The sequence below is a fragment of the Choloepus didactylus genome, chromosome 10 (assembly GCF_015220235.1).
Source record: "Choloepus didactylus isolate mChoDid1 chromosome 10, mChoDid1.pri, whole genome shotgun sequence".
NCBI classification, from domain to species: domain Eukaryota; kingdom Metazoa; phylum Chordata; class Mammalia; order Pilosa; family Megalonychidae; genus Choloepus; species Choloepus didactylus.
This window is the reverse complement of record NC_051316.1, coordinates 125,114,705-125,140,441: the sequence shown is the minus strand read 5'-3', so window position 1 is coordinate 125,140,441 and position 25,737 is coordinate 125,114,705. Positions and strand designations below refer to the sequence as shown.

The 25,737-nt window shown below is 40.3% G+C and overlaps 1 protein-coding gene across 3 annotated transcripts in view; it reads left to right on the top strand.

Moving 5' to 3' along the window:
• NR4A3 (nuclear receptor subfamily 4 group A member 3) overlaps positions 1-12,458 on the top strand; it is a 39,338-nt gene extending 26,880 nt beyond the window's left edge. For all 3 annotated transcript variants that reach the window (XM_037797503.1, XM_037797502.1, XM_037797504.1), the window contains exon 8: positions 9,227-12,458. In XM_037797503.1, coding sequence (XP_037653431.1) covers positions 9,227-9,474 — 248 coding nt within the window. In that variant the 3' untranslated portion in view covers positions 9,475-12,458. The remainder of the gene's footprint in view (positions 1-9,226) is intronic.
• The last annotated feature ends 13,279 nt before the right edge of the window (positions 12,459-25,737 follow it).

Sequence of the window (25,737 nt, the reverse complement as noted above, 5' to 3'; positions counted from 1 at the left end):
CATGAGAGTAATGGGAAAGCTTTGCTTCTTATGGGATATCAGTGAGATGCTGTCTGGTTGCAGTTAATTATGTTTAATAAATAAGAAGCCCCCCAAATCAGAGATTCAATGTGGAATGATCATTTTATAGGTATCCTTTCATTGAGTAAATATTGAGGGCCTCCCGTGTGCCAGGCACTGTGCCAGCCCCTAGGGATGCAGAGATGAACCATGCGTGAATTCTGGGGTCAGGAAGCGGATCGCCTACTAGGAAGTCGTATAGGACGATATGTAATGAACTTGATGTTGGGTGGTTGGTGCTCAGGCCCTTACAAGGGACAGATTGAATGCAGGGCGAGTCCAGAGTCCTGCTCACTTTTTTGGAGTGAAGAAAGGAGGAGGCGGTGGTCACAACTGACTCCCCTAGGAGGTGGCATCTAGACTTGGGGATATATAAAGGAAGAATATTCCAGGTCAGGGGAGCAGCATAGCAAGAGCATGGCAGTGGGACAGCTCAACACGCTTTGGGGAGAAGCAAATGGGTGGAGTCACATTAAATGCCTGTTAAATCACATGTATGATCTCAGAAGAAAGAAAGAGAGAAAAACTGTAAAAACCCAGGCTCTTCTGCTCACCATTGTGCTTGCTGGCTGTTGTGTCGTACAGTGAGCGTGACTCTGCTGTGGGTTGCAGTCTCTGCTTCTCATGGTGAGAGCTGGGAGCATTTCCTACCCTTTTGGGGAAATTAAAGGATCTTTAGGGAAAATTTCATTATACGTGATCTTTACTATCTGGCCTGATCTTTTGACCTAATCTCAGAGTTGAACGCATTTCCCAGATAGTAATGGGGGAGATAAGGTTGGGATGGTAGCTTTGGAAGAGAGAGTGGAGAGAATCTTGAGTGCCCAAATGCCATTTTGAGAATCACTGCCCTGAAAGAATGTTCCACCATGGCTTTCTCTTCCCTATTCGGATCTTCAGTTGGGTGAGAAAATAACTCCTTTCTCTTCTGCCTGTAGTCTTTTTCCTGGTCTTATTGGAACATGAGCTCTAGGATGGGGAGGGGGAAGGAGGGCAGACCAGGGACAGACAGCCGGGCAGCTTTAATGACACGGTGCCCCGGGCAGGTGGCTGAACCTGCCTCACTTTCTACCACCTGTCTTTCCAGAGCTCCCTGTTTTTGCATTAAACATCGTCATCAGCTATGTTGCCAGGAAAACTAAATATTTAACTTGGCAAGGCAGTGCAGTTTTAAAAGTGCGGTAGGGGGATGGATGACATGGGATTTGGAACGTGGAGTTCTGAGTTCAAGCCCTCACCCTGCCAGTTCCTAGCTGTGCAATCTTGGGCAAGTTCCTTACCCTCTCTGAACTTCAGTTCTCTCATTTCTCGTGGGGTAATGATACCTGCTTGCAGGTTTGTCATAAAGATCAAATGAGCTCATGTGTACTTTGTAAAGAATAAAATGTTAGAGACAAATATTCATTATTATTATTCTTAAATGTTATTTGTCTCACACACTTAGAGGAGTGGCCAGCTGTTTTCCTCTGTGAGAACCCATAACACTCTCACATGTCCCTACTATTGCATAGACACATTGTATCAAGTTTATTCTTTGTGTCTTTTCCAACTAGACTGTAGGTTTCTTAAGAGCAGAGAAAGTCTTACTCATCTTTATAATTACTTTAGCTTAGTAGTGTCTCAGGTATAGCAAATATTGGTTGAATGAAAGGGTTAATTGTGAATATCAGGATGTCACCCAAATTAGGAAAATTCAAATAATTATTTTTAGTCTACTTCCTTGTCATTAGAAAATAGTCTGGATTCTTGAGAACCACCTTATTTCAATTCAGATTAATTCAGCAAATAATTATTGAGCATCTGACGTGCTAGGTTTGCTATCCTTACCTTCAGAGGGGCCTCATTGGACAGACAGATGCACATGCTAATAAATCAGTCAAAGACAGGCAGACTAAGAAACACTATAGCAGTCTCAGCACAGGCTGCCTGCAACTTGTGACTTCCTGCCCGGTGTGGCTCAGAGTCTCCAGGAGTGTCCGTTGGTAAAGGATGTTCTATCTGACATAAGAAGTGGCAGTGAGATGCCTTCCCCAGGGAAGACGTGGAGCTCCAGGCAGGAAGTCCTGTTTGCTGGTTGGGGGGATAGATGTACATCGCCTCCCCTGAGCTCTCTTCTCCTTCCCCTTTGTTGGAATAGTGTTGTTATTGCCGAGTTGGCCTGGGCCCTAGAACCTACTCAAGAAGAGAAGTTGCTTTTCCTGGCTGGGACTCTTGACAGCTACTTTCATCCCTTTCATCAGTCCCTGCTCCCTGCCATGAAGAAGAGAATTTAACCTTGCTTGTATGGGCACAAGAGGCAGGACCAGGAACTCTAGGAAAGTGAACTTGAGCTCACAATAAGAACATGAGGAATAGGCAGAACTATTCAAAATTGGAACAGGCTGCCCTGGGGCGTGAGTTCCTTCCTGGGGAGTGAGATAGACCAACAGAGCCTGGGTGGCTGCTTGGTGTTGACTGGTCGCAGCATCTGTTGGGACTAGGATAGACTGGAAGCAGCTTCTCCAGCTGGAATGTGCATTGAAATCCCTGGGGAGCTTGTTCAATGGCAGATTCTGATTCGTCAGGTCTGGGGTGGGGCCTGAGATTCTGCATTTCTAACAATCTCCCAGGCGATGCTGATGCTGCTGGTCTGGGGACCACACTTGAGTAGCAAGGGGCTGGGTAATCGGTAATCCCAGTTACCCAGTTACTAAGGGTAATTGGGGTCCTTTGATGAATGCTACCATTTTTAAATACTCACTGCCAGGCCCTATGCCAAGTGCTTTACCTATGTTATTTTGTTTAATGTCTTTTAATAAATAAATGTGGAATTACCTGGGATGGGTTACAGCAGAGATTGGAAGCAGAGAGACAGTTAAGAGCTATTAAAACAATCTAGCTAACAGATATTGGAGATCTGGGCTAGAAGCGATAGACATTGAGGGGAGGAGATAGACACAAGGAACATTGCAGAGAAAATAACCAAAATTCTTATGTCTGCTTAAATACAACAGACTGGGGTTGCGAATGGTTAGAGATGATGATGAGAGCTCTTGCCCACGTGTTTGGAAGGATTATGCTAGCATTAAAAGGAGAACTCAAGAGAAGTGGCTGATTTAAAAGGGAGGCTAATGAATTGATCATTGCTAATATTTATTAAGTGCTCCCTATATGCTAGACACTGTTCTAAATACTTTGCATATATTAAGCCATTTAATTCTCACAACCACCCATGAGGCGGGTACACTTATTAAAGCCCCATTTTACAAATGTGAAAACAGACCCAAGGCCCCCAGCTAATAAGTGATTGAGCTAGGATTTCTATCCAGGCCACCTGGTTCTGAAGCTTCAGATGGGGTAGTTGAGTGGTCTTCATGACCCCCAGGCCACCTCAGAGCATAAGGCATATAGCAGACATGGATGAACAATCAGTTTGGAAGTAGCTGGGGAGGATTCAAGAGGTGTGCCTGGTTTACAGTTGTAGATTCTGAAGCATCTGTGTCGAGGTGAGGTGTGACTCCGTGTGGGAAGAGGAGATGGCTAAGAGAGAGAAGAAAAGAGAGGGCATGGAAGGTAGAACACTGGGGAATTATGGAACTAGAATATCTAGGACATGTAGATTATGGAGTGGAAGATCTGTCTTCCGAGTGGAAGTAGGATCAGGAGCCCATGTGGCAGAGCCTGCGTGGTGGGTGCTGTCGGAGAGTTTTAAGAAGAAAGTGGGTCATGTGTGGCGCCAAATGCTACTAGAAAGTAAAGTGGGATGAGCCCAGGAAGATCCTGCTGGGTGGATTATTGGTTGGAAACAGACGGTGGTCACCTTTGAGAGAGCAGCTTCCTGGAGTTAAAACCAGACTGTAGTTTGTCCAAGGATGTCGGATCTGAGGGTGTGAAGGCAGAAAGGAGAGAAAACTTTGTGGGAATTTAGCTTTGAAGGTAAGGGATGGGAAGTGACCAATATCAAGGGGGTGAGAGTCAAAGAGAAGTTTCTGCTTTCAGTTTTTAGACCAAGGGACATATAATGAACGGATAAGAGGAAGATGCAGCCAGAGGAAAATGACAAATTGAGGAAGTAACAAAGAGAGCTTCAAACAATGCAAGAATGATAGCCCACGGGGAGAGAGCTTTCTCTAGAAGCAAGAGGGGAGAGGATGGAGAGGATGGGATCAGAGAGATTTTGAGATGGAGGAGAGGGAGGTCAAGGCAACGCATGCCGCATCTAGTTCACTCTCCTTGTCTTGTTGATGAGCCAGCGGAAGCCTAGAGAGGGAGAGTGGCTTGTCTAGGGCCCCACAGGGAGTTGATAGAAGTGAAACCATAACTCAACGTGTGTTGATCCAAGACACGATGCAGACAGGAATTGGAAATATTTCATTTTCGCACGGTAGAATTAAAGTGTACAAAATATAGGTGTTCTTTGATAAGTAGTGTTAAAATGTCCTATTTTACTGAATTCATTGAGGTTTTGTGGCTCAACTTTTAAGTTCATGAGGTTTGTTATTGTGTTTGCATCTTAATGATTCCCAACCTGTGCATTGATTCTGAACGTTCTGCACATCTAGTATTTATTTAATCATTTTCCACCAGTCCTTGAGCCTCCATTCATGTATGAATTTATTAATTTAGCAAATATTTACTGGGTGTCAGCTATGGGCTAGGCTTGGAGCTGGAGACACTGTGGTGAGCTGGTATAGCCCATGCCCCAGCGGGCATGGAGGAGGCAAGCAAGAGTCACATCAGAATATGATTTTATACTGTGTTCTATCCCTCAAAGGGAAAGAATAGAGTGACAGAGGAGACTGTGACCCAGACTGGGATAGAAAGGGAAGCTTCCCTGATGAAATGATATTTGACCTGAGATCTAGAGGACAGGTAGATCTTAACTAAGAGAAAAGCATGAGGATATACAGATGCAGATAGCTCTATTCTCTCTCTCTCTCTCTCCCTCCCTCCTCCCCCTCCCTCCCCCTCTCAGCACAGATGTCTAGGACATGAATAGCTAAAATCCACAGAAACCAGTGTCTTTAGATAGTGACACCCGCACAGGTTAGGTGTGTGATCTGTCGTCTGTTCTGTTCACGGCTCTGACCCCAGTGGGCTATTCCATTGCCTAGCACAGAGCAAATACTCAGTAAATGTTTGTTGAAAGAGTGAATGAATGAATGAACTAAGTACACAGAAAGTAGGAGGGATTTCCAGGGAGGCTGGGTTCATCTCTGGATAAGGGGGAGCTTTCTAACAATTAGAGGAGTTCAAATGTGGAAGGCGACCTGGTGTAATGGAAATTTCTCTGGGCTTGGGGTGACAGTTGCTAATTTTGACCTTGGCCAAGTCACCTAACTTCTTATCTATTAAATAAAGATAATTTTTGTCCTGCCCAATTCGCAGGGTTGTGAGAGTGAGGTAAAGTAATCTAAGCAAAAGAGTATAATATGAAGTGCTATTAAGTGTGTTTTTTTTATTATTAGTGTGAAATAGTGAATGCCCAATTCAACTGGTGCTGGGCCCTCTCTTTGTGGTGTCTAAAGTGGAGATTCTTGTCTTGGGTGGGAGTTTGAACCAAATGACTCATGTCCCTTCTAGTTCATATGTGGTATAATTGTGATGTATTCACTACCTAGCCATTTCTATTATTTTTTAAAGTTTCAAATATAGAATGCCTGAGTTAAAATACTGAGCATACGATAAAATGTATGCAGCTCAAAATGCAGCAAACAAAAACTTGCTTTGTTTGATATTTGGGCAATGATTTTAAGCTCTTAGCTTCTATGTATAATTCTCTAGGAAGGGGGAAAATCCAAATGTCTGATTTCCACCCAAATTTAGGACTCAGTATCACCCTGCAGCCATTTTCACCAAGCTGCAAGAAGAAAGGGGCGGGGGTGGGGGATCCTTTAAACAAAAATGTCAGTGATTGGGGTTTGAAGGAATTTCCCATTATTTAAGAAGGTCCCAGACACTTAGTAACTGATTCCCTAGCGATTGAAAATCTTGCTGGCTGTTGACAGTAGTTTGCCTGGAGACTGAATTTTATTACAGCCCTTTTGAAAAAGTAGAGAAGCTGCAAATCCAGGAGCTGTTCAGAACAACAAAGAACGGCGAGGTGCTTTTGGCTTCTGACAGGAGAGTCTCTGAATTCCTCCGGGAATTCCAGGCCTAGGGTTGATCCAGCTGGCGGGAGATATCGATCTCCACTTGAATTCACTGAATGAATAATGGTTGCCATAGTTATTGAGCAGTCACAACTGGTTGGAGAGCAGGGAGAACTCCGAAGCACCTCCTGTGAGTTTGGCCATGAGAAACTCTGGGAACAAGGTTCCATAACCCACCCCCTCCCAAATCCAGCCAACACATGGCTCGATTTCTTTATCCTGCTAATGAAAAATGGGGTCTTGAATATTACGCAAGACATGAGACACTGAAAGGAAGGGCAAGCTCAAAGCAAGGGACTGGTATTTTACTGTGGGAAAAGTGTCTTTCCTCGGGTATGAACCTAATTTGATTCATCTCAGTATTAATAGAATTTAGTGTCAATAAGATGACGCTTTGATCCTGTTATAGCTACATTGTACCTTTCATCCTAAAAATGCTAGAGGCCTTCACAAAGGACCAGACCCCCAGCTTACTTGGTTTTAACTTTATTGTACAAACAGACTAACCTGGAAATTTTTTAAAGGAAACATGTTATCCATCAACCCCATAAATGTTTTCATTTGTCTGTTTCCTTTCATCCTTTTCTATATGCAGAAGGATTTTTTTTTGCATAGATGTAATCACAGCAGAGATACAATTTAATGTTCTACTCTTTATTAAATGTTATATTATAAATATTTTTCCATGTTGCTTCATAGCCCTTGTGTTTGTTTTTTTGTTTGTTTTTTTGTTTTTTTTTGGTTTTTTTTTTTTTTTGCTGTCTACAAGGCCCTCTGTGATGTAGATGTGCCATTATTTACTCAACAGTTCCCCTATTCTTCAACCCTTGTTTCCAGTTTTGTTTTGTTTCTTTTTGGTGTTGTTGATAGATATGCTGCACCAAATGCATTTGTGCTTACAGTTTTATTCTTCAGTTGAAGTTTTCCTTAAGATTAAGTCCCAAAAGTGGTGTTACTTGGCCAGAAGTTATGAACATTGGTAGCTCTTGCAAGCTTCCCTTTTGGATTTTGGAGAGATAAAATAAAACCTCAGGCAGAGCATCGCTGCAGACAAGATCTCTTGAAGTTCGCTCTGTGTTGCTTCATCTGAGACAAATCTGGGGACTATGTTTTTAGTAAAGGAAAGCCACCGAGGCCAGGTTGTCCCTGAGCTGCTTAGCTAAGAGTTTCCTGGAGAGAGCAAAATCATGCAAAGCTGGGGAACTAGGGGGCCTTTTGTGTGCTCCTGCAGCTCCAACCCCTGCCCTGCGTCAAGCATTAACTCAGGTGCTAACTGGATGGAAGATTTTTCTGGAATATCACTTTAGTTGATCCTCACAGCAATCCAGGGAGGTGGGGTTTATTACAATCCACACTTTTAATTTTAATTTATTGATCAATATGTAAGAGACACAGAAAGGGATCAAAAAAGAAGACAACAAACTCTTGCCTGTCAACCACTCCATACCTCCGCCTTTTCCTATGAAGACATTTAGCCTTAGAGAGTTGACATCACACCGTGAGTAAGTGATGGAACCTGAACTAGGACCTGGGTCTGGCTGACTCCGAGTGCAGCGCCCTTTTCTCTTTATTATGTTGCATTGAGATGAGACACCTTAAGTTATGACACATCGAGTGCTACCGGCAGTTTCCATCGGTGCACCCTGATACAATTATAATGCATCAGGGCTTGAAGGGACCTTACAGGTTATTAAATCCAACCTTCTCCCCTTACAGATGAACCTGAGAGAGGAAGGAGCTTGCCCACATCATGCACAGATGTCTGAGCTGGGGGGAAATGCAGATTTCCTGGTTCTTGGGCCTCTTTTAATTTGAGGCAAGAGAAGAGATAAAATGTCTGGGTTACTGCTTCATTTTTCCTTTTGGCTTTTGCTTTAAGGAAATAACTTTTCTAACAAAAGTATCTCCAACTAAAGACATAAATAGGAATAATTAAAAACTGACACACGATTTCCCCATTGGAAGGATGTCTTCCATCTCTTAAGAAATTATTTTATATGTAATCATACCAGAAGATGAAAATGTTGACGAAGATAACTGGGACCAAGTTCTTCACTTAGAAAAGAGGCTCTGGTCCCTAAATGCTGAGGGAGGGCAAAGGGTTTCGCACGGGATAGCCAGGCTCCTTTCTAACATTGGAAAGTGCAGCATGGCTAGTGAGCAAGGGGCACTGCCTCATAAGATCTCGGTTCAAATCCCAGCTCTGCCACTTAGCAGCTGTGTAGCTTTTGGAATTTCGCTTAACCTTATATATAACAAATGAGCATAATACTTCACCTGGCATCTTTTTATATATTGTTTTGTAAAAGATAAGATCCCGGTATTCAAATCTTGATACACTGTGGAAAGCCTCTACCACATCCTTCTCGTCCTCCTCCCCTTCACTTTGAATTCTTCTTTTCCACAGCAGGACATGTGTATTTTGTAGAGTGCCAACTGTAAGTCAACAGGTGTTTCAATGGGGAAAAGAAAAAAACAAGGGAAAACTGAGTTCTTCTCGATGCTAGTTAGCAGGAAACACAAGAATGCACTTTGCATTAGGTCTCGCAGGGTAGCCCTTGCATTAGCAGACGGAACTCACATCTCTCTCCAAGTGAGTTTATCAAGGTGGGATCCTTTAGTTCATTTACCTGGATATGTTTCCATGTCCCTGTGTAAAAGAGCCACCTACTGGCATGGCCTGAAGTAGGAAGATGTATGCAAGTTACAACCACACTGTTGTTCATTCAGTGTGTCTATGTGTGTCTCACCTGCACAGAAACCTGGAAGATAATGAATTATTATCTTCATTTTATGAGGAAAGGGGTGCTCAGAAGTTAAGAGACTTATAGGCGCACAGCTCATGGGGACAGGACTGGTATTCAAACCCCGGTGTCACTCAATACCAATGATCCTGTGCCACCTCTCAGAGGAGGGCACCTTGCTCCTAAAATTCCATCCCAGGTGGCAGAACAGGACACAGACCTCCACTGGGGACCCAGAGTTTCTTAAGATGTAACTGCCTTCTAAACTTGACCTTGTCCATCCCTCTGCAGAACGACATGGGTTAAAAGAACCAAAGAGAGTGGAGGAGCTATGCAACAGGATTACAAGCAGCTTAAAAGACCACCAGAGCAAGGGGCAGGCTTTGGAGTCCACTGAGTCCAAGGTCCTGGGTGCCCTGGGGGAGCTGCGGAAAATCTGCACGCTGGGCCTCCAGCGCATCTTCTACCTGAAGCTGGAAGACTTGGTATCCCCGCCTTCCGTCATCGACAAGCTCTTCCTGGACACCCTGCCTTTCTGAGCAGGAGCAGCCGGCACAGGTGCCGCCTCACCTGCGGGCACCTGCCAGCCCAGCAGCAGAGGGATGGGACTGGACACCTCCCATTTCCTGGCCTTCCTTAAGAGAAGCAGCAGCTCCTGTAGAAAACAAAGACTTTTTTTTTTTTCTGGCACTTTTCCTTACAACCTAAAGCCAGAAAACTTGCAGAGTATTGTGTTGGGATTGTGTTTTATATCTAGGCTTTGGGAGGGTGGGGGGCGGTATGGGGGTATAGTTCATGAGAGTTTTTCTAAGAATTGCTAACAAAGCACTTTTGGATGATGCTATCCCAGCAGGAAAAAAAAAAAAAAGAATAATATAACTGTTTTAAAACTCTTTCTGGGGGAATACAATTCTAGTTGTTTTGTATTAAAAAGAACAGCCGAGAGTTGTTCGCCAGGGTAGGCTGTGTTTGAGAATGATCCCTTTAGAATACACTTCCTGTATCAAGGGTATGTATGTGACACAAACAAGGCAGAAATTCCCTTTTCTTCATTTCTTTCTTCCTATATTTTATTTTAACAAATGGTGAAAGATGGAGGATTACCTAGAAATCAGACATAGCAAAAATGATAATGGCTGTTCGCTTCCATATACAAGTGCAATTTTTAAAGTGCTGTCTTACTAAGTCTTGTGCATTAACTCTATTTAGTATGGAAATAAAAAGGAGGCAAGCAGGTTAGCAAATGACATGTGCTAGTTTTCCTAGTAGAGGCTTCATCCACCTGCCCATTTGAAACCCTTTTGAGGTATGGTCCATCCAAGAGTTTTTGGCCATTCTTGATGGAACCAGATCCCTGCCCTGACTATCCAGCTGCATACGGCTGTTTTGGTGTGTTCTGTCAGCCCTGCCAGAGTTCCCTAAATTCGCTTTAGTCGTAGTGGCTGACTGACACATTCATTCAGAAGCTGTGGGAACATTCAGTCTGTCAGGCATGCGTTTGATCCCTAGCGGAGGAGATACAAAGAAGCAGGAACTGGATCATACAGGGTAAGCATCAGGGATAGTAAGGTTTATATGTATATATATATATATATATACACATATATATATATATATAGTTTAACTTTTGCTATCAGTTAAAGAGACGGTTTTGAAGAGCAAGCAAGTCTTATTAAAAAAGAAATAGTATGAATGTGAGCACTAGAAGAATTAGCTACGTTTCAACATTCCGTGTTCGTACTCCCTTTTCTATGTTTATACTGTTAATGCCATATTATTATAATTTGTTGCATAGTGTTCTTATTTGTATAAACATTTGTATGCACGTTCTATTGTGATAGCTTTGCCTGTATTTATTGCCAGACCAAGAGCTCCTGGAAGCTGAGTAACAGAGTACTTAACCTGAGGTATTCACGGTGACTTGGATACATCAGTTAGAAAAAAATAAATAAACAAATGTATCTATAAAATATAGCAGGTTACATATATATTTATAATGTGTCTTTTTATTAACCGTTTGTACAATAAATGTCACTTACCATGCAGTTATTTTATGGTTCATTTGCAGTGACTTTTAAGGCAGTACTGTTTAGCACTTTGATATTAAAATTTTGCTTATGTTTTGCTAAATTCAAATAATGTTTGAAGATTTTTAGGTCTAAAAATCTTTATATTATATACTCTGTATCAAGTTGAAATATCTTTGGTCGTTTTGCTAAGAAACAAACTTTGAATGTCAAACTGATGTCACAGTAGTTTTTGTTAGCTTTAAGTCACTTTTGCTTCAGTCTTTTTAAAGGAAACGGTAACAAAAGTATGCTGTTTATATTGTCATTAAATTATACAATCAAATGCCAAATGAATTGCCTAATTGCTGCAAAGGATGACCCAGATAGCAAATCATATATGTTTTTTTTTTAGAGCCCTTCTGATATTTGATCATGTATTATGTTTGTGTGAGCTTTGTAGAAAGATTATTATTTTTGTAACAAGGTGATAAGATCTTGGAATCTTAGACTTGGAAAGGGCTTGACTTGTCAACCATTCCAACCCCCCTCAAGTTCATAGAGGAGGAAACGGTGGCCTAATGAAGGGTAAAGCTAGTTAACACAATCAAGACTAGATCCTAACTCCCCTTTCCATAGTCTTTCTACTCAACTGACTGCATCTGTAGGAAAGCAGGCTTTTAAACATAACCGCTAATATTTACATTATACCTGAAGATAACCATGGATGAAGTCATAGTACTTTTGCATTAATTTTCTAGCTTATAAGCAAACATAATAAGCATTATTAAATATCAGGAAAGCTAACATTTCATGCCAGATAGCTTCAGACCAAATTCAAATTGGATTTGAATAAATTAGACATATTGTGCGTATATAACCTCCTGTGCACCATTAAATATTTGGAAAGTTAATCTTTGCTTTTGTCCTGTCTGTAAAAGAAAAGCAAAACAAAAAGAGCCCTGGAGAAATGCTGTTACTTTGCATTTTTACACCCATCAGATTGAAGGAAAACACTTTTCAGCTGCAATAGCTACTGGTTGGAAGGAAAGAAGCCTTTTTTAGTAATAGGTCCAGACACTAGTGCTGAAAATAAACATCTTAGCCGGTGTGCTTCTGTCTTCCACCAGTTATCACAACTGGGAGAGCCTCCCAAGTCATCTGTCAGTTCAACTCTCTCTTTTTGTCTTAATGTTGACACACAAGTTCATACAGAACGGACGACCACAACAGTGCAGTAGAGAGTGTAAAGCAGGGGCCTCTTCCCTTCGGCAGGAGAACTCTCTCGGTTCTCAGTAGGAGCATGCCTTCTGTGGGCGGACACGAGGACTCCACTAGCTGCTCCTGAGAAATACCTTGCTTTTATTTCAGACAGCAGAGGTTTCCAAAGTTTGTCCGCTCCTCTAACAGCACTGCTCTTTAGCGTGTGTTACAACCTGTGGTTTGAAAGAAATGCTCTTGTACATTAACAATGTAAATTTAAATGATTAAATTAAATCACATTTTATCAATGGCTACTGGTGTGTTGGATAAGCATGCTTCTTTGAACAGTTTTTGCTAAATCATTTGTGAGATAGTAGTCACCGTAAACTCTTAAACACATCCCCAAAATGGACTTTTTAAAAGGCTCTGTGTGCTGAAAAACTAATAGGCATTCTGAATTGGAAATATATTGAACCTCACCGATTGGGATGAAGGATGTTCTAAATTCGATAACCATTTATTGAGTACTTCCCCTTGGCAGAGCACAGCTGGAAGTTTTGAGGAGATGCAAACATGGAGAGTGAGTGAAACCCTGTTTTTCTTTCTTATATGTAACTTAAGTACAGCTAATGATGTGTTGCCTAAAAGTATTCTTTGGCAGTATGAATGATTTATTTTTATCTGGGGAGGATAGGATATCAATTGTGGACCAGAATTTACAAGAATCATGGTTAGCATTCCCAAAGATTGGTCAATACTGTCTCACTTTTTGTTTAAACCATTACAACCACGTGGCTTAGAAACTACTTTGTGGGTAACGCAAATGCAACCTCATTTCAATGCTGCCCAAAATATCATATATTCTAAGTTAGCGGAAATATGTTTTTTGTGTCAATGGCTCAAAAGTAAAAATGTGGGAGCTCTCATAATTTGCTTTATCAGTTTATAATTTACTTTATCAGTGTGTGTGGTCTGGGAGCCAAACCTCCCTTCTGCTTCTCTGCAGCATCTTCATGACCTCAAGTATAAAATATGACTAGTAAGAAAAAAATTCAAGATAGAGTGCCATCTTGCATATGAATTCAAATATAGATGCTTGATCAAAAAGAAAAGAAAGCAAGGAGAGGGTTGAGGGCTTAGCCTGTCCGCTGGGGACTATAAGGACAAAGGTCTGGTTTGAATGGGGGAACGGAGGCAAGAAGTTCAGGGCTAAATGATTGCACTCACCTATAGTTGAATTTCTGTGAGTTAAATGCTTAAAGATAATCACAAGAAGCTAATTGTTGACTTTGGAGCTTAAGTATAATTTAAGGATGATCTTGAATCTAAGTGATTGTTTTTGCCTTGGGCGAGGATTTCAGAACCTTCTTCCATTCTCTCTGGAGGCACCTGAGATTGCTCCACAAGCACAGCTGTTTATAAACCCCTTCTAGGGCTAGAATAAAATCTAAGAGGCTTGAGTGGCCCATCATGTTATCCAGATACTTTGCTTTGAAAGGACCCATACTTTGCCCAACAGGCTGAAAATCCCAAGACGTTTATTTTTTTTATCTTCTTATTTTGAAATAATTTCAAACTTACAGGAAAGTTGCAAACAAATTACAAAAACAATACAGAGAATTCCAATATACACCCTACCCAGATATTCAGATTTACCAGCTTTTGACCATTTGACACATTTGTTATAGCTATCTATTTATCTTTCTAAATATGTGAGAGTATGATGCACACGCCATGCTCCTTCACCATTTAATAATCCATGTATGAAATATTTCCATGTATCCTAAAAACAAGGATAGTCACTTAATATGAACACCTTAAGGACAATATCAAGTTCAAGACATTGAACCCTGATACAAAATATATGGTCTATATTCCAGTTTTTTCAATTTCCCCAATGATGTTTTTTAGGGCATGTTCTCCTCCATTGTTAGAAGGAGCCCGGCATCATGTATTATGTTTGTTGTTATCTCTTTATTCCCTCTCTTGCTCTCTCTTAAATAATGTCACATACATAAAACATAGAATTTCCCCTCTCAACCAAACCCAAGATACAATTCAGTGCAATTAATCACATTCACAAGATTATGCTCCCCTCACCAAAATCTCTTACTGAAATATTTCCCTCACGTTAGAGAACCTGCATCCACTGAGCATTTACTCCCCATCCCACCCCCCCACCACTGGTAATCTGTCTGTCTCCATGAATATTCTATTTCATATATGTGCAATCATACCGGATCTGTCCTTTTGGATCCAGTTTATTTCACTCAACATGATGTCTTCAAGGTTCATCTATACTGTAGCGTGTATCAGAACTTTTCTCCTTCTTAAGGCTGAGTAATATTCTATTGCACATACCACATTTTGTTTACCCATTCATCTATTGATGGAAACTTGAGTTGGTTCCACCTTTTGGCTATTGTAAGTAAAGTTTCTATGAACATTGGTGCACATTTATCTGTTCAATTCTCTGCTTTCAATTCTATTGGGTATATACCTAGAAGTGCAATTGCCAGGTCATATTATAATGTTATGTTTAACATTTTGAGGCTCCATCAAACTCTTTTCCTCAGCAGCTGCAACATTTTACACTCCCTGCATCCTCACCAGCACTTGTTATTTCCCCCCTTTTTTTTAAATAGCAATTCTAATGGGTGCGAAGTGTTACCTCACTGTGATTTTGTGTACATTTCCTTAATGGGAAAAGAAGCTCAACATCATTAGCCATTAACGACTGGGGAAATGCACACATGCATGGACCAACAACAACAAAAAGGCAACCCAATTAAAAAATGGATGGATGACTTAAGCAGATGTTTCCTTGCGTAATTGTTCTGGCTGGATCTTTCAGCATAGCTAAGGTCTGCTGCAGAATCGCAGTGGTCAAAGTGGGTATCCCTGTGTTGTTCTTGATCTTATGGAGAAAGCTTTCAGTCTTTCACAGTTGAGTATGAGGTTAGCTGTGAGTTTTTCATATATGACTTTTATTATGTTGAGGATGTTCCCTTCTATTCCTAGTCTTCTGAGTATTTTTGGCAAGAAAGGAATTTGTCAAATGCCTTTTCTGTGTCAATTGAATTGGTCATGTGCTGTTTTTTGCCCCGTTCTATTTATGTAGTATATTACATTGATTGATTTATTATATTGAGCCACCCTTGCGTTCTTGCGATAAATCCCACTTAGTCACAGTGTATAATCCTTTTAATATGCTGTTAGATTTAATTTGCTAGTATTTTCTTGAGGATTTTGCCTCAATATTCATAAGAGATATTGGTCTGTAATTATTCTGTCTGTATTTGGTATTAGCATGAAACTGGCCTCATAGAATGAGTTTGGAAGTGTCCCACACTCTTCAGTTTTTTGGAAGATTTTGAGCAGGATTGGTATTAATTTTTCAAGTGTTTGGTAAAATTCACCACTGAAGCCATCTGGTCTTGGATTTTCTTTCTTGTCAGGTTTTTAATTATTGATTCAATCTATTTACTTGTGGGTCTGTTGAAATCTTCTGTTTCCTCTTGAGTATGTTTAGATAATTTGTGTCTTCCTAGGAATTTGTCCATTTCATCCAGGTTATCTAATTTGTTGTGGCACAACTTTTCATGGTATTCTCTTATAATCCTTTTATTTATTTGGGATTGGTAGTAATACCCCTCCTTTCATTTCTGATTTCAGATATTTGCATCCTCTCTTTTTCCTTCATCAGTCTAGCAAAGGCATGTCAATTTTATTGATCCTTTCAGGAACAAACTTTTGGTTTTTTAAATTCTATTGTTTTTTATTCTCTATTGCATTTATTTCTGCTCTAATCTTCATTATTTCCTTCTGTCTGAATACTTTGGGTTTAGTTTACTCTTCTTTTTCTAGTTCCTCCAGGTGTGAGGTTAGGATTCTGATTTGAGATCTTTCCTCTTTTTTTAATGTTAGCACTTAGAGCTATAAATTTCCCTCTAAGCACTACCTTTGCTGCATCCCCATAAGTTTGGTGTGTTGTGTTTTCATTTACATTCTCAATAAAATACCTCAAGCTATTTCCTAAATTCCCTTGTAATTTCTTCTTTGACCCATTGGTTATTTAAGAAGGTATTGTTTAATTTCCACATATGTGCCAGTTTGAGTATATTATGTCCCCTGAAACGCCATTATCTTTGATGCAATCTTGTGTGGGCGGATGTATTAGTGTTGATTAGATTGTAATTCTTTGAATGTTTCCATGGAGATGTGACCCACCCAACTGGAGGTGATAACTCCGATTGGATAGTTTCCATGGAGGTGTGGACCCGACCATTCAGCATGGGCCTTGATTAGTTTACTAGAGCACTATCTAAGCTCAGACAGAAGGAGTGAACTTGCTACAGCCAAGAGAGACACTTTGAAGAACACACAGGAGCTGAGAGAGGAGCTGTAGCTTACACAGACATTTTGGAGATGGACTTTGAAAGCAGACTTTTGCTCCAGAGAAGCTAAGAGAGGACAAACGCCCCAAGAGCAACTAAGAGTGACATTTTTGAGGAGCTTCAGCCTAGAAAGGATCGCCCTGGGAGAAAGCCATTTTGAAACCAGAACTTTGGAGCAGACACAAGCCACATGCCTTCACAGCTAACAGAGGTTTTCCAGAAGCCAGTGGCCATCCTCCAGTGAAGGTACCTGATTGTCAATGCGTTACCTTGGACAATTTATGGCCTTAAGACTGTGACTTTGTAACCAAATAAACCCCCTTTTATAAAAGCCAATCCATTTCTTGTGTTTTGCATCCTGGCAGCATTAGCAAACTAGAACAATATATATGTGAATTTTCCAGTTGTCCCTCTGTTACTGACTTCTAACATTCCAGTGTGGTCAGAGAAGATACATTGTATGATTTCAATCTTTTTAAAGTTACATTTTTGCATTTTGAATTTATTGAGCCTTTTTAAAGCTTATTGAGACTTGTTTTGTGACCTAACATATAATATCTCCTAGAGAAAGATCCATGTGCACTTGAGAAGAATGTGTATTTCGCTGGTTTTGGACGAAGGGTTCCACCAATGTCTGTTAGGTCTAGTTGGTTTATAATATTGTCCAAGTCCTCTGTTTCCTTATTGATCTCCTGCCTAGATGACCTGTGCATTATTGAAAGTGGTGTATTGAAGTGTCCTACTATTAGTGTAGAACCGTCTATTTCTTTCTTCAAATCTGTCAATGTTTTCTTCCTATATTTTGGGACTCTGTTGTTAAGAGAATGTTGCGGATTGAATAATGTCCCCCGCCAAAGCATGTTGACATCTTTACCCCTGGTCCTCTGGATGTGACCCCGTTTGTTAATAGGAACTTTGAAGATGTTATTAGTGGAGGTGTGCCCAAACTGAATGAGGGCGGGCCTTCATCCAACATGGCTGAGGTCCTTAAAAGCAAAGAAAATTGGACATGGGAAGAAAAAGGCACAGGAAGAGCAGGAAGCTGTAAGTCAGCAAAACCTGAAAGAGAAAGGAGAGGATGCCACCATGTACATTGCCATGTGACAGAAAAGCCAAGGACTGAAGGATTTCCAGCAGCCAGCCCCAGGTGCCAGTCTTCAGGAAACAAGCACTGCCTTACTTATGCCTCAATATCAGACTTCTCCTAGCATCCAAACCACGAGCCAATAAATTCCCATTGTTTAAGCCAACCTATTATATGGTATTTGTTTCCGCATCTGAGAAACTAAGTGTTCTAGTTTGCTAATGCTGCAGAATGCAAAACACCAGAGATGGACTGGCTTTTATAAAAAGGGGGTTTATTTGGCTACACAGTTACAGTCTTAAGGCCACAAAGCGTCCAAGGTAACACATCAGTAATCAGGTACCTTCACTGGAGAATGGCAAATGGCATCCGGAAAACCTCTGTCATCTGGGAAGGCACGTGGCTGGCGTCTGCTCCAAAGTTCTGGTTTCAAAATGGCTTTCTCCCAGGACGTTCCTCTCTAGCAAGCTTGTTCTTCTTCAAAACGTCACTCACAGCTGCACTGAGTTCCATCTCTTTGAGTCAGCACGTTTATATGGCTCCACTGATCAAGGCCCACCCTGAATGGGTGGGGCCATGCTTCAATGGAAATATCCAATCATCTACAGTTGGGTGGGGCGCATCTCCATGCAAACAACCTAATTCAAACATTCCAACTTAATCCCCACTATTCTGTCTGCCCCACAAGATTGCATCAAAGAATATGGCTTTTTCTGGGGGACATAATACATTCAAACCGGCACACTAAGACAAAGCTTATATGCTTATACTTATTATGTCTTCTGATGAATTGACCCCTCTATCAATATATAGTGTCTTTCTTTTTCCCCTTAACAGTTTTGACTTAAATCAATTTTGTCTGGTGTTAGTATAGCCACATCGGCTCTCTTTTAGTTACTATTTTCATGGAATATTTTTTTCCATCTTTTCACTTTCACTTTACATGTGTCTTTGATTTTAAGATGAGTCTCATATAAACAGGATATGGTTGGTTCATGATTTTCCTTTTGATGGGACAGTTTAACCCATTTACATTTAAAGTAACTACTGATAATGCAGGATTTCTGCCATTTTGCTATTTGATTTTTGTAAGTCTTATACCGTATATGTCCTTTGATTTTTCTTTTTTGCCTTCTTTTGTATTTAGTTGATCCTTTGAATGAACCCTGTAGAGTCTCTCCTCATTTCCTTCTGTGTATATTTTTCAGATATTTTATTTGTGGTTGCCATGGGGCTCAAATTGAACATCCTAAGTCTATAACAATGTCATTTGATTTAATACCAACTTAACTTCAATAGCAAACAGATACTGTGTTCCTTTACCCCTCCATATCTATGTTGTTCTTGTCACAGATTACACCTTTACATACTGTGTGTTCAAGATCATCAGCTTATCATGACATTTATGCATTTGCCTTGTAGGAAGTAAAAAGGGGAGTTACAAACCAAAAGTACAATATTAATGAGATTTATATTTACCCATGTTGTTAGCCTAACTGAAGACCTTTATTTCTTCATGCTGCTTTGATCAATTGTCTATTGTCTTTTCCTTTCAACCTGAAGAACTCCCTTTAACATTGCTTGTAGGGACAGTTTAGTGATGATGCTCTCCCTCAGCTTTTGTTTTTCTGGGAATGTCTTAATCTCAACCGCATTTTGAAAGAAATTTTGCTGGATACAGAATCCTTGGTTGGCAATTTTTTTTCTTTCAGAGGCTTAAATATGGCATCCCATTGCCTTCTTGCCTACATGGTTTCTGATGCAAAATTGACACTTAATCTTATTGAGGCTCCCATCTATATGATATGTTGCTTCTATCTTATAGTTTTAGAATTCTCTGACTTTGACTTTTGACAGTTTGGTTATAATGTGTGTCAGTGTGAGTCTCTTTGAGTTTATCCTATTTGGAATTCACTGAGCTTCTTGGATGTGTATATTCGTGTCTTTCATTAAATTTGGAGTGTTTTAACCCATTATTTATTTGAATATTATTTCTGTCCATTTCTCTCTTTGTTCTCCTTCTGGGGCTTCCATAATGTGGTTATTAGGTGCTCTTGATGGTGTCTCACAGGTTCCTCAGGCTCTGTTCACTTTTCTTCGTTTTTTCTTCTTTCTCCTCTCAAATGGAATAATTTCAATTGTCATCTTCAAGTTCACTAATTCTTTCTTTGACCAGCTCCAATCTTCTGTTTAACCCTCATGGGGTGTATATGTGTGTGTGTTTTTAATGCAACTTTATTGAGCTATATTCACACACCATACAATCCATCCAAAGTATACAATCAGTGGCTCACAGTATCATCACATAGTTGTGCATTCATCACCACAATACATTTTATAACAATTGCATTACTCCAAAAAAGAAAAAAGAAAAAAAAAAAAAAAAGAAAACCCAAAACACCCCCATCCCCCTTATCCCTCCCCATTATTGACCTAATTTCGGTGTGGTACATTTTTTACTCTTGATGAAAGAATATTAAGACACTGACAACTATAGTTCATAGTTTGGAATAGGTACATTTTTTCCCTGATATTCAGTTACTGTGGTCTTCAGTGCCAATATATCTGTTTCCTTCCTTTTTATGATTTCTATTTCTTTATTGAAATTCTCTTCTTGTTCATCTATCATTTTCTTGATATCCTTGAGTATTTTGTCCATATTTTCCTTTAGCCCTCTGGGAATATTTAAGACAATTTGTTTTAAATTATTTGACTGGTATGTCCAAAGTCTGGTCTTCCTTGTTGGTGATTTTTAATACTTTTTTTTGTATGTCTTATAATCTTTTGTTGTTCACTGGATATTTTAATATTTAATATGCTGTCTCTATAATTTAGTCACTGAGGTATCTGTTTCTTAAGCTCATAACAGCTAGTGTTATGACCAGGAGTTCCTTAAATTCCAGGAGCTAAGAAAGTGAGAGAGAGAGAGAAAGAGAGAGAGAGAGAGAGAGAGAGAGAGAGAGAGGCCTTTCCCTGGTACAGATTTGGCCTGTGGAAATGCTATCATTCAGAGTTTAGCTATCTTAATGGTAAGTCTGAGAAACAGCCTAAGGTAAAAGGGTAGTGTCCTGTCAGTCTTTCATGAACATGCATCTTATCCTGGGCATGCACACATGGCCTTAGGAATTCCTCCATTTACATAGTTCTAAACAACCCTTTTTTTCCCCTAGGAAATAGTCTTTTCTCTGGGTCCCAGGTGCTATATGTCTTAAAGCCAGTAATCCTTTGTTCCAGGCAGCTGTGATTTGGTTGCTTTCTTACAGTGTATAAGCTGCCTCATGCACTGCTTCTACATATTGGATACGTTCTGGGATGGTGAGCCTGTGGCAAGTGTCCTGCTTCAGTCCTTCAGCCTGCCACCAGACAGCTTGTTACAGATGTACGTGCTCCTTAGTATGTGCATAGGGTTACTCTGTTCCATCTGTAACTGGGACCAGGGACCCTTACTGGAGCATGGGCTGGCTCTGCACTGAGATGGGGAGGGGGGAAGGAAGGGCCAGCAATGGTGCCATAAGGTTTTCCTACCATATTTAAGTTGTCTTTTTCTTGTTTCAGAACTCACCCTGTTACTGCAACCCCTCCTTTTCTAGAGTCTCTGAGAAAGATGGCCCTGCCTGTTTTTGCTTATTGTTTAAAACCTCTGTGTGGGGATGGAACACTGACGTATCTCACTCTGCCTTCTTGGTGATGTCACTCTGCAAGATATCTTTTTGAGGGACACCATTCAAGCCATTACAGAAGCATAAGTGAAAAGAGAATCAGGGATATTAATGATAGTGACTCAGTGTTGATCAACAGTGTTTTGAGGCTACCAAAAAGGTCGAAGATGTCTTAGGTCACAATTATTTGTTCATTTATTCATTCAACTTTGAGTCAGGCCCTGTGTTTTTGCTTTCTCATAATGTCATAGTCCCAGTGCTACCTGTCCCCTCAAGTCTTAATTTCATCTAATGGTTTTCCTCCTATTACCTTCTAATTTCACCTTCATGAAATGAACTCATTTAGTATTTTCCAATTAATATTCCTGAGAAAGGGAACCTGACTGCTCTGGCTCAACTTTTCATGTCAAGCTACATTGTGGGCCCCTGGCCAATCTGTGGATTCAGTGCCCATGTCAATCAAGGTTCTCCAGAGAAACAGAACCAATAGTGTGGGTGTGTGTATATATATGTGTATGTGTATATATATATACATAGGATGTATAAAGATTATTTTAAGAAATTGACTCATGTGGGCAGTGGTGAGTCTGAAATCCACACAGCAGCCTGGCAGGTTGCAAACTTAGGCAAGAGTTGATGTTGCAGTCTTGAATACAAATTCATAGGGCAAGCTGCAGGCTGGAAACGCAGGTATGATTTGATGCTGCAGTCTTCTTCCTGGGAAACTTCAGATTTTGCTCTTAAATCCTTAAGCTGATTGGATGTGGCCAACGCACGTTTTCTAGGGTAATCTCCTTTACTTAAAGTCAACTGATTGTAGATGTTAACCCCGTCTACAAAATACCTTCACAGCAACATTTAGACTGGTGTTTGATTGAATAACTGAGTACTGTTGCCTAAGCAAGTTGACACGTAAGACTGAGCATCACAGTGCCCTTGGGTTGTCTCTGGCCCAGACAGCACTGACCCTTCAGAAAACAGTGTGCCAGGGGAGTGAATCTCCCTGGCAACGTGGAATATGACTCCCTGGTAGGAATGTAGACCTGGCATCGTGGGACGGAGAACATCTTCTTGACTAAAAGGGGGATGTGAAAGGAAATGAAATAAGCTTCAGTGGCAGAGAGATTCCAAAAGGAGCCGAGAGGTCACTCTGGTGGGCACTCTTACACACAATTTAGACAACCCTTTTTAGGTTCTAAAGAATTGGGGTAGCTGGTGGTGGATACCTGAAACTACCAAACTACAACCCAGAACCCATGAATCTCGAAGACAATTGTATAAAAATGTAGCTTATGAGGGGTGACAATGGGATTGGGAAAGCCATAAGGACCACACTCCACTCTGTCTAGTTTATGGATGGATGAGTAGAAAAATAGGGGAAGGAAACAAACAAACAGACAAAGGTACCCAGTGTTCTTTTTTACTTTAATTGTTCTTTTTCATTTTAATTATTATTCTTGTTATTTTTGTGTGTGTGCTAATGAAGGTGTCAGGGATTGATTTAGGTGATGAATGTACAACTATGTAATGGTACTGTGAACAATCGAATGTACGATTTGTTTTGTATGACTGCGTGGTATGTGAATATATCTCAATAAAATGAAGATAAAAAAAAAAAAAAAGAAAACAGTGTGACTTCACGGTTTCACTCTGAAGGGTCTGTGCATAGAGTGCACCAGGACAATGATGCCCAGCAGAGTAGGAAGCTAGACTTTGCTCATGGGGCCAGTTGTTGGGGACAGCTTTGTAGAGTCATGCTTTCTAGCTCTCCTTGGTACATAGCACAGAGCCCAATTCACTGGAAACCCTTATAAGATGCTTGTTGAATGAATTCAGTTCAGATATTCATCGATGGCAGTGGGGGATGGAAAACATGTCAAATTCCCAAGATTTCTAAAGTTGGTATCTAGAACCACAGTGTCTAGTCTCATATTTTTCTGAACGTCAATGTGAAAAAAAAAAAAAAGATGAGAACAAATTGACACAACCCCAAGGAAGGTTTGTTTTTTCCTTCCTTTAGAAAGCAGCTGTCAGTTCAACTTATCCCAAAATACTGTCAGTGATGAGCATGACTGAAATGCGTTTTATCTGTAATTAGAGAGATTACATTAAACACTATTATTTGCAGACACACATTGAATTAACCCTAATCGAGGCTAGCAAATAGTAGAGACTGCCTATTTTTCGCCTCAAAATTTTTAGAAAATTGTGACAGTTGACACACGAGGGACAATGCTGACGAGATTTCTTTCCATCAAATGCCAGACAGTAATTGTAATTGCCTTTAAAAATGTTTTAAGCAGTTTCGTTAGTAAATCAGAAGTTGCCACAAATCACGCTGATAGTTTCTAAACATCGTGGTTGTTGACTGTGCATTCCAATATGAGTTTAATGAATAGCTTTTCTAAGGGATTTAACATTGCATCTATTTTCAGATGTAATTAATCATTCAGATTAATGTGATTAGCATGGGTATAAGTGGATTATACAGGATGCCCTTTATTTATTCACTTAGTTTTAATCATCCATATTGCCCATTGGAGGATTATATAAGTGATTGGGGGGGAAAACATCTTGCTGTTGGCTCTGATCACATTGGATTTCTGCAGAGCAGAACCCTGGTAGGAATTCACTGATTATTCAGACTGTGGAACAATGTACTTTTGTTTGAGGGACTTATTAAAGTTTACCCAGTACCTGCCTTTAAGGAGCTTATAATCCAGAGGGAAAGATGAGACAAATACTCCAATTCAAGTCACTTGCAAGGAAGAACGACTGCCTTCAGATTCTTCTTTTGCCGAACACGTCCTATATTCCCATCCTCACCTCTTTAAATAATATTACTTAGTGTTTTGTCAGTGGCCCTTCTCTACACTAATACTTTCCACTATCATGGGAAGGTTTATCCAAGGCTACAACCACTCTCCCAAATCTCTATCTTCAACTCAACCCTTTCCACTAAGCTGCAGATGTGGAGGCTCCAAATGCCTTCAGATATCTTTACCCGGATATCCCACAGGTCCTTCTAATTCAACATGACAGACCTAAATTTCTAATCTCCTTCCAAAGTTGTTCCTTCTCCTATCTCCCAATCCACCAAGCCAAACTACTATTGTGATTCTCAGGACATGAAGGCGTTTGTTTATTCCTCACCTGGAGCAGTGGTTCTTTAACCTTAAAGTGTACCAGTATCATCTGGAAAGCCTATTAAAACACAGTTTTCTGAAACCCATGCCCAGAGATTCAGATTCAGTAGTCCAGAGTGGGGCCTATGAATTTGCATTTCCAACAAGCCCACAAATGACACCAACACTATTGATCCAGGGACCACACTTTGAGAGCCACTGCCCTAGAGAATGCAAAGAAGGCAGGCTCATTTCCATGAGCCACCAAATTACTACTATGGAAGTAGTCACTGCTAGAAAATGAAGCACCAGGAAGCACCTCTCACCTGAAGAGACCATCTCTGTATCAGCCAGAGGCAGTATAAATTAGTGAAACAACATGTGATTTATTTATTCCTTCATCTATCAATTATGTTTTGAGTGTCTACCCTTCGATAGGCTCGGTGCAAGACACAGCTAGGCTCTGTGGTACAATGCTGAGTAAAACCAAGGCACAACCCGTGTTTCCACTCCAGTTTTAACAGCTGAGCCCAGGCAATTCCTTGAGCCTCGACTGTATGATCTGTAAGATGGGAATAATAAGTGCCGTTGTATAGAGGTTATGAGAAAGATCAAATAGGGGACTATGCTAAGCGCCTGGTTCAATGTCTGGCATGCTGACACTCAAAGAAAATAATAAATGGTAATTAGTTTTTATTATTTTTATATTAAAATTATCCACATTTAAGTGCTGTGCAAATGTTAGTTGCTGCCACTGCTACTGTTGTTCTTTTTAGCATTATTTCACCCACTCCCTCAACAAAATTTCTAGGTAGTTGATTGGGCTTTAACAATGGAAGAAAAAATCCAAGCAGTGGAAGACGTGGTGGAACTTTGAGGGTTGTAGAACTTAAAGTTTCATCCTTTAAGATTATTGAGGCTTGGGTGTTAATAATAGTTTCCAAACTTCTCTCAAAAAAGACTTTTCCCACGTTGGCATTTATTGCTTAATTGCAGTTCTTCCAGTTAAATTGGGGTTGGTTCAGAAGCCAAGAGAAACAACAAATCTGGGTCATCCTTATTAGGCTCCATGATTTCAAGTATTTCATCGTCTGAAAGGAAGTGGTACAGAGATAAAGAGAAAACTCCCATTTGTTATTAAAGACAAAATGAGGTACACCCATACAATGGACTGTTATAAAGTCTTTGAAAGTGATATTGATTTGATTTATGGATATGGGAAAATGGCAAAGATAGGAGGCATGTTACACAGCAACATGTGTCTTATTTTTTGTTAAAAATTGTATAGGTTTATTTCTTCATATGTATATACATAGAAAAGAAAGTCT